At 36.2% G+C, this 9,909-nt stretch overlaps 1 protein-coding gene across 1 annotated transcript; it reads right to left on the reverse strand.

Annotated features, from left to right (window-relative positions):
- Positions 1-8,187: 8,187 nt before the first annotated feature.
- LOC149553570 (putative UPF0481 protein At3g02645) lies at positions 8,188-9,693 on the reverse strand. Its single transcript, XM_089790346.1, has one exon. The coding sequence runs from the start codon at positions 9,691-9,693 to the stop codon at positions 8,188-8,190; it is 1,506 nt and encodes a 501-aa protein (XP_089646472.1).
- Between the last annotated feature and the right edge of the window lie 216 nt (positions 9,694-9,909).

Below are 9,909 nucleotides of genomic sequence, written 5' to 3' on the forward strand. Positions count from 1 at the left end.
AACAAAGTCTAAAGCAAAAGGACCTAGATGTTAGTTCCTATACAGAGGAGTTATTAAAATTGTGTATGAAGACCAACATAGTAGATGATGAGTAAGAAAAACTAGTAAGGTAAATGAATGGCCTTAAGTTACCCATCCAAGAAGAACTCAACTGTCACACCCCCAAATCTGTGAACAAGTTCTATCAATTAGCACTCAAGGTGGAAGAAAAATGAAAAAGGAGACAAGATCAAAATAAAAGCAACGAGAATAATAAAAACTTCAAGCTCAAGAACAATTTTTGGAACAAGGGGCAGAATAGTAGAAACAAACCTACTAATTAGAATAAGGATCAGGCAGGACAAAGTTCTAAGGGAAACTATAGAGGAGGAAAGTCTTTCAAAGGTAGAGGAAGAGGTAATAGAGCTCTCACATGCTACAATTGTAATCAAGTAGGACACCATGCAAGAAAGTGCCTTGAAAAGAGAAAAATTAATCAAGGGGCTCTAATTGTGGAGGGAGAGCAATCTAATTGTAGAGAACTTTTTGAACCTAAGGAAGGAGCATGTCTACTGATGAGGCAAGCATTTTTCTAGATTCCTCACACCCAAGAGCCACCCCAAAGAAAGAATCTCTTTAGGACAAGGATCAAATTCCAAGGCAAGGTATGTAATTTATTGATTGATTCAAATTCTACTAAAAATCTTGTTTCCTTTGAAATGGTAGAAAAACTTAAACTACCTAAGAAACCCCAGCTCTTTCCATATCATGTTTCTTGGCTAACAAAGGGTCAACAAACCTTAGTGATAAAAAAAGAATGGGTAGAATTTTCTCTAGTAGATTGTTCTAGAAATGGATGGATCTCATATACTTCTACGAAGATCTTGAAAATATAAAGTTGATGCCATCCACCATTGCAAGAAGAATACCTATTCTATAACTAGGAATGGTGTAACCTTCACCATGAAGCCCATGCCTAATCCTAAAGTAGAACCTACTATTGTAACCATAGGGGAGAAATAAATGATTAAATCCTTGAAGGAACCTAATACCCAAGGTTTTATTTTGGTCTCTAAGCCAAAGGAGAACATAACCTCTAAGCACAAGGATCCTACCCCTAAAGAAATATGCGATCTGCTACAAAAGTACATTAAGGTTACTATTATTGATCTACCCACAAACCGTCCTCCCATTAGAGATATCAGTCACCAACTTGACTTGATACCTGGCTCTTCCCTACTTAGCAAGGAACCCTATAAAATGACACCAACTCAACATGTTGAAATTTCCAAGTAGGTGAATGATTTTTTGGAAAAAGGTCTAATACAAAGGAGTTTAAGTCCTTGTGTTGTTCCATCTGTCCTTGCTCCTAAAAAGGATGGAAAATGAAGGTTTTGTAATAATATTAGGGCTATCAACAAGATTACCATAAGATAAAGATTCCCCATGCCTAGAATTGAGGATCTATTGGATCAACTAGGAGGAGCTTTCTATTTCACCAAGATAAACTTGAAGTTTGGCTACTATCAAGTCAGAATAAAACTAGGTAATGAATGGAAGAAAATATTCAAAACTAATGAAGGTTTATTTGAATGGTTAGTAATCCCCTTTGGGTTAAGCAATGCCCCTAGCACTTTCATGAGGCTTATGAATGAGATATTCATAGATTTTATTGGCAAATTTTTTGTTACTTACCTTGATGACATACTAATATTTAGTCATAGCAAGGAGGAACATCTTGATCATGTGGAATAGGTACTAAGGAGGCTTCATCATCACAAGTTGCTAATCAACTTGAAAAAGTGCATGTTTATTAAGAAGGAACTTGTGTTCCTAGGGTTTGTGATCTCACAAGGTACTCTCAAGATAGACCCTGAGAAGGTTGAAACAATCATCAACTGCCCCCCACCAAAGAACCAAGGTGATGTAAGAAGCTTGCATGATCTTGCCACATTCTATAGGAAGTTTATCAAAAACTTCAATCATGTGTCTACACCCATGCTTGATATCATCAAAGGTGGAAAGAAGATTGAATTTGCTTGGACAAAGGAAGCCAATGATGCATTTTAGTACTTCAAGAATAGAGTCTCTCAATACCCAATCTTGGTTCTACCTGATTTCAATAAGGTTTTCACTATGGAAATTGATGCAAGCAATTTGGCCATAGGTGTGGTCCTAAGTTAGGAAGGTAAGGTAGTAGCTTTCTTTTCTAAGAAACTAAATGATGCTAAGAAAAAGTTTTCAACTTATGATTTGGAGCTTTATGCCATGGTACAAGCCCTCAAGAAGTGGAGGCACTATCTAATCCTAAAGGAGTTTGTAGTAAACACTGACAACCATGCATTGAGTTTCTTCAATTCTTAGCAAAAGCTATCTATCATACATCTAGAATGGATGGAGTAGTTGTAGGCTTATAATTTCAACATCAAACATAAGAAAGGTGTTGCAAACAAAGTTGGGAATGCCCTTAGAACAATGGTTCGTATAGTTGAAGAAGTAAAACTACGACGTGTGGGAATTGATTCCCTCAAGCACTTATATGCTAATAATCCTAATTTTGAAGATATTTTTCAAGTTTTCATAGAGAGGGTTGGAAGATACCATACAAATTTCTCTTTATATCTGATTCAAAATGGACTTGTATTCAAAGGAGCTCAGTTATGCATCCCCAAATGGTCAATGAGGACAAATATCATCAGGGAGAAATACTATGGTGATCTAGAAGGACATTTTGGCATTGACAAGACATCATCTATGGTGAAAAGAAGCTATTATTGGCCAAAGATTAACAATGAGGTAAAGAAGTTCATTGAGACTTGTACCATCTTTCAGGAATCCAAAGGTGTTACAAAAAATCAAGGGTTATATCAACCCTTGCCAATCCCCACAAGATCTTGGGAATCAATTTGAATGGATTTTGTCATGGGACTACCTAGAACTACGCAAGGTTTTGATAGGGTTTTCGTTGCAGTGGACTTTTATACCTTGTAAAAGCACAAATGATGCTTCTCATATTGCACATCTTTCTGTAAGGAAGTAGTTAGGATCCATAGTTTACAACAAACTATCATATCTGATAGGGATGTAAAATTTCAAGGCCATTTTTGGAGAACACATTTTAAAAAACTTGGTACTAACCTAATATATAGTTCTACCTACCATCCACAAACTAATGGGTAGATTGAGGTGGTAAATAGATCTTTACAAAATCTTCTAAGATGCCTCACAAAGCAGTACACTCAGAGTTGGGATCTACTCTTTCCCTAAGTAGAGTTTGCATTTTATGACTCCATGAATAGATCAACAGGCAAGATTACCTTCCAAGTAGTGTATGGTCTTCATCCCAAGGGACCATTGGACCTAGTAGAACTACCATCTAATTTCAAAATTAGTGCTCAAGGAGAAGAGTTAGTAGAACTCATTACAAAGGTACAACATGAGGTTAAGGAAGAATTACAAACATCAACATTGAAATAAAAGGAATATGCTGATAAGAAAAGAAGGGAAATCCGCTTCAAAGTTGGAGATAAGGTTTGGGCATATTTGAGAAAAGAGAGACTACCTAAAGGTAGATATTCCAAACTTCAGATGAAGAAAGTTGGACCATGCAATATACTCAAAAAGATGGGTGAAAATGCATATGATATCTCTCTTCCCCCCACCTTGTAAATTTCTCCAATATTCAATTTTGTAGACCTCACCCCATACAAAGGCATAGTAGATTTAGCAAGTGAACAAGGTGAGCAAGCAGACATCTATAGTGAAGACTATGTAATTGATCTCCCTCAAAGAAAACCAGTGAAGTTAGAAGAAAATTTGGAAACCAAGTTGCTAAAATAGACCATAACCAAGAAGTACATGCAGTACTTAGTCAAGTGAAAAGGGCTCCCCAATATTGATGCAACTTGGATGACAGAAAACCACATCAAACAACATGGTACTTCTGTAGAGCAATTGTCGTCAAGTAGGAACTTGAGTTTTCAAACACAAGGGGAGTATGGTGTAGGAGCACCCACAATAAATCAATATCAAACCTTGGGTCCAAATATAAAACCTTGGATCTCAAAATAAAACCTTGGAAAGACTAATCAAATAGGCATCTATACCAAAAATTGTATAACCTAGTTCCAAGATTGGCACTGTTATAAGCCCTTGGTCAACTATGGTCAAAGATGGTCAAAGGGCCTAAAATATTAGGATTTTGGATTATTTCATGTTTTATCTTGCTTAGGACCTATTTGGGTCATTAGATTTAAGTTTTCATAACATTTTCTTATGAAGCACGCAAAGTGCAAAAAATGCAAAATTGCTTGAAAAGTTGTCAAGCAAGTTTTTGAAAATCAAAGAAAAAAATTCCCTGATGGCCATAACAAGTTTGAAATATTGTTAGGACCGTTGGAAGGCCTAAAATAAGCCCTTTCAAGCTAGTGATAGGAAGATATAATGTATTTTCAACTTTCAATCAATAAAATCCTTGTTTTTACTACAAACAGCCTGATGTCCTATGTTGTATGGGTTCGTAAAAATTCATCCAAAGTTTAAGAACTAGATTTTTGGATAGGTGGATGAAATAAAATTTGAATAATTCTGGTTTGAAATCTCCATCTATTCCCTAACTCAAGATATTCACATTTTTGTGTAAGTAGGTCTAGATTTCTTGCTAACCTAGGGTCTTGAAGCATTTTCAAGCATAGAGGAGGATTTCACCATGGGAATTTAACAACTTTTGGTGAAATCCTAGGATTGGATATGTTTTTTAAGATGCAAGTAGTTTCAATTTTTTACTTGTAGGGATCCTTGAGAAATTTGATTCCTTAGGCATGCAATTCCCATGTGCATGTTAGGAAAAGGATGCAACATCTCCCACAACTCCAACCAAACTTGGCATCAAGGCTTGAAATCAAGTTTGTAACTTGTTTAGGGTTTTCCTCACATGTTACCATATTTTATTTTTAGGATGGATTCCTAGAACATGTACTTCCTTTGTAAATGGCGGCCTAATTGCCTTAGTTGCCTAAGCAAGAAAGTGAACAAAAGCCCATTTGTTTGTATCATCAAACCTTAATGCCTTAGTATGTTTTGTGAGTCCCAAAAGGTTGTCGAAAACTTGATTTTTTTCCCCTAGGTTTTGTAGATATATTTCCTTTAAAATCTAATTTTCATCAAAAAGGGCTACTAGCCTTTAGTTTGGTTTTAACCTTTGTTTCATGTCATTGGTCACCTAAATAGACTATATTTGTGAGCAACTTGTGATAAGTTGTCTTTTTCATAGGGTTCCCTAGTGATTAGGGTTTTCCTTGTTTAGGTGTAGGGTTGTGATAACCTAGTATCATCCTTGTAGCATTTGTGATTGGTGCTTGCACATTTGATCATCTTAACCAAGAGATTTGGTTGAAGGACTTCAATGAAGAGGGTTTTTGGACTAGTTGATCACCTTGTGATTAGTCCCACTAGGTTCCATTGCATTAGTATCATTGTAAGGAGTGGTGAGGAATGTTATGATTCACCAAAACATAAATAAAATACTTTCTAAATGCAATTTTGTGTAATTACCTTTTGCATTCATTTTTGTATGGCATCATTTTGGGACTTACCCAATTTTCCCAAATATTTTCATCAATGCCAAAGGGGGAGATTGTTGGAAATATGGCTAGTTAGATGTCTGAAGTATTATCATTTATGACAACATGTATTTAGTATTTCATTTATGCAATCAAAGTTAGAAAATTATCTAAGTGTAAGACGAATTGCAACATTACAGAGACAAATACGATATGTATGGATGACTGAGTTTGAGTTAGGACATGCATAGTTAATGAACTATAGATGACAATGTGGTGATGACGTATGTCAGTGCATAGACCTGTATGGATGGTACGATGCAAGTTATAGTCCAGATACTAGTTTAGGTATTTAACAGAACATAACAGAGCATATCAGAGAATTGAATTGTACGAGTTAAGGAATTATTTTGGTGACAAAATAATTACTAATTCATGATGGGTTGACATCCTAGATGTTTACCTAAATTCATTTTTATATTTGATCAAGCATGTGAAAGCATTAAGGCCAACTGAGTAGAGATTTATTAGTTTGCAAGATATTGGTAAAATTTTTATCTTGTGCAAATAAGAAGTGTATTGATGAGATGGGAACAATTGAGAATAAGGCTTATATGATATGTGAATCTTATGTGATGCCAAACCTGATGTATGATCAGATCAAGTGCAAGATATAATAGTAAGATAGTATTGTATGTGTATGTACTCTTGTGAAGAAACTTAAGTATATATTGTATGTTAGGGTAGTGTTATCTTCTTCCATACATTATATTTTTTCTACCAACTTCTAATAGTGTTGAGGCTTTTAATAGGGCCTAGTCCTCTAACAAGGACTTTAGACACTATATGTATTTCATTGACTCCTAATAGGGTCAATATCTTTAACAAGATTCATTTGTTTAGTGGATCATCTTGTGGGTATCATCCCCACTGTGGTTTGCCTTGGCCAGGGTTTCCTTACTTAACAAATAATGGTGTTATGAGTTCTCTTTGTGTATATTTATTGTTCAATATTGTTGGTTTACTTTCATATACAAGTTATTTAACGTAATTAACAATATTCAGCTATGGGGGAAAAAGTTTGTAGAATACTAATTCACCCACCCCCCCACCCACCTATTTCCAACACATTCTTGGTGTAGTTTATAGTTGACCACAAACTTTGCATGTGAGTGGTTTCTTCTTACTGGACAAAAAACTCATCAGCATATAAAAATCTCTAAATTCATCTTTGTTTTTTGTTTCAATTCTTTCAAATCCTTAGACTTAATCAAAACAAACTCTTAAATCTTTAAACTTGGATCAAACCTAGGAATTCCATCATTCTCTTGGGATGCTCTAACCATGAGCTCTGACAATCTTGATGTTGAGTCCATTGTAGGTTCAAGTGTGAAACCATTGTATCTTATCAACACGTCACTTTAAGCCATGCTACTACTGCTTGAGGGACCCAAACTTTATTGGGCTTTTCTACTCTATTGCTAGCAAAATTTAATGACAATGGTTTAACATTTATCAATATTATTCTCTTATCAAGTGACAACTTCCATCCTCCTCTACCTTTTCTTATTTAAAAAAAATCTCCATTCATCCTATTTCAAACAATTGTCCACTTTTTCTCATTGTGGACACTTCTTCAAAAGCAATCTTCACAATAAATAATTTTTTTTCAAAAAAAAAAGAGATGCCCAAACTACAATCTCCTTTATCTAACTATATTTCACTCTTTTATTGAAAATTTATTTCTAATCACCAACCTAAATAAATTTCAGATGCTCTTGGTAGACCTTATTTTCTTTTTCTGCCATTGTAACTAGCTACAAACTTCAACAACCCTTTAGATCTAATCTGCTTTGATACCACATGAAAGAATAAAAATAATGAATAAACAAAACAGAAAAAACTGTTACCATAAATAGAAAGAAGAATTTTTATTTATACTCATAAAAAAAAGTGATTACATTGTTAGCCTCTTTATAGAGGTTCTGTCATTATTCAAACTCTACTTTAGAACTTCTTACTATTACATATGGAGGAAATTCTTTCAATGCAAACAACTACATTCAATCAACTATTGAATAGAGTGGATGATGAGATATGCTGAGGACTGATCATTCACTCATTCTAACTGGTACATATGTACACGATTCTTCCACAAACTATAAAAAGGGACTTGATAATTAAAAACAAAATAAAGTCAAATTTTTTTTTTTTCCAGATTTATGAAAATGTTGTCATTTTTTTCAATTTTTGTTGTTGTTTTCAACTACAAACTATGCAGATCATAAAGATCAAAGGCTGATTTTTTTAGAAGAATCTATGATGTTTTCATTTTTTTGAAAATTGGTCAACTGTACAGTTTGGATGGAGGATAGCTGCGTCCCTATAAAAAGAAGAAAAAAAAATCAATGCATGTGACCAAACAAACTGAAGTAATCTATTATAACGGGCTGAAAATTACTTTCACCAATTTGCAGATCAATTTTGATTAGGTGTTTGCATGGAGGAGAAACTATTTGCATGATTTGATACTCACCAACATGTATTACAATTTATTTACTCTGGTTCAAAGAGCACCCAAAGGAAAGAACCAGGTAAAGAAAACCTCTGGTCTTGCTCATACAAAATCTAAAATATTAACCTTAGACTAAGAAATCTTATTGCAGGTGTAGAACAAACAAAACACTTGCATAGCAGTCATGATAAGCAAGGCAGTGGCTGCGACGGCTGAGATTACAATCCATGGTTTTGAGCAATAAGTTTCCCGAAATTCACTCCACAGGATTTTGAGTGTGCTTCTCGAGTAGTAAGCCTGTAGGCTTTTCCGGGCGTCGTTAACTGGCTTACAGTATGGCTTCCATGTGGAGCGACTGAGGCCTTTTACGAGCTCCACCATCTTTTCATCGCCCAAGCCGAAGTTGGCAAAGATTTCGTTCCTCCTCAGCACCTTTGCGTCTCTGGCGTCTTGCGTCAGCTCCTTCAAAAGACGAGCGTAAGCAACGACACTGTTTTCTTCAATCTCTGGCGAACACAACTCGAAGGCTATCAAGTTTCTGATGATCGTCTCAGTCATTGGCCCAATTTTCAACTGAGGAAGATACAGAGTAGACTGGGCGCCATCAAATCGTATCTGCTCTATGCCACCCTCGGTGCAGCGCCTGAATTTTACTCCGGCTTTGCTTAACTGTGACGCAGAGGGAAGCACACTCTTTGCATAATCGCGAAGGGGAGCATCTAGCGGTCCATTTCCCTTACTGTTTCTTTTATTACTTCCGACCCAGGGGCATTTGTTTTTGAGCAATGTAATAATGACAGACCAGCAATTACTACGGCTTTCGCCACTAGCAGCGCCTTTGGCGAAGCGTACAGGCCGCTTCACATAAGCTGTTGCATGGACGCAGTGCAGGAGATGAGGTCTGCCAACTAAATCTGTGTTTTGACTAGGACTCGACCAGAATGGGGAGTACTCGGAGCATACGTTGGCAAGAAAGTCAGCGTAACAATGGTGTGGACTACCAATGTGGGCATAAAGTGACTCTAAGGTGGACAGTGGGATTTGATTTTCTAGTTTTATGATATCCATCTTGACACCTAACCAGAGAGCTGTACCTGACTTCAGATCATGGAATGGGTCGACGTTATCTGAGGCTGATGGCTTAGAGCGCATTAAGTTTCTCGTATTGAAAACATGGTGTTCAAGGAAAAGGAGAAGGAATGAAGCATCCCTAAACATCATCATGGCGAATGCCTCCTCGTTCAGCTTTTGAAGAAGCTGATGAGCGTCCCCATAGAATTTCCTGCAACAAGGAACTACACATCCAAAAAAGTTGTTGTCCTGCCGCAGATCTGAATTAAGGCTTCCTCCATCTCTAACGTTTTCAAGTGGTTTGAGGAAATAAGAATGAAGTTTACTCATAACAGCCCGTGCAATGATTTTAGATTTCTCTTGTTCCATTTGAGCAAGGTGAGGCTTGAGGAAGTGATAGAGCCCTATGGATACCGCCTGAGGAGTGAAGATTGCATCTTCTTCTTTCAGCGTGTTCGGCACCATGAAAATGCTTGCACAACTTCTGTCACTTCCCTCTGCTAACCGGTATGAATGTTCTTGGTTTTCTTTCAACAACTGGACAACGTGAGCATCTTCATTGTCCATTACTTTCACTGAAATTAAGATGGGCAATTAAACAATCTCTACAATTAGTCTTTAAAAAGAATCACGTACGAAGACTGGGATTTACATACTAATGTTCACTTGTATAATCAAATAACAGCAGCACAAATTATAAATATTAAGGCTGAGAGATTGTAAAGAAGCAATGTTAGCGCAACAAAATTAGTAAGTTCTGTTTTTATTTCTACTCTTGAAACA

Source organism: Cupressus sempervirens, chromosome 6, assembly GCF_028749045.1.
Source record: "Cupressus sempervirens isolate cs-2001-9-10 chromosome 6, ASM2874904v1, whole genome shotgun sequence".
Taxonomy (NCBI): Eukaryota; Viridiplantae; Streptophyta; class Pinopsida; order Cupressales; family Cupressaceae; genus Cupressus; species Cupressus sempervirens.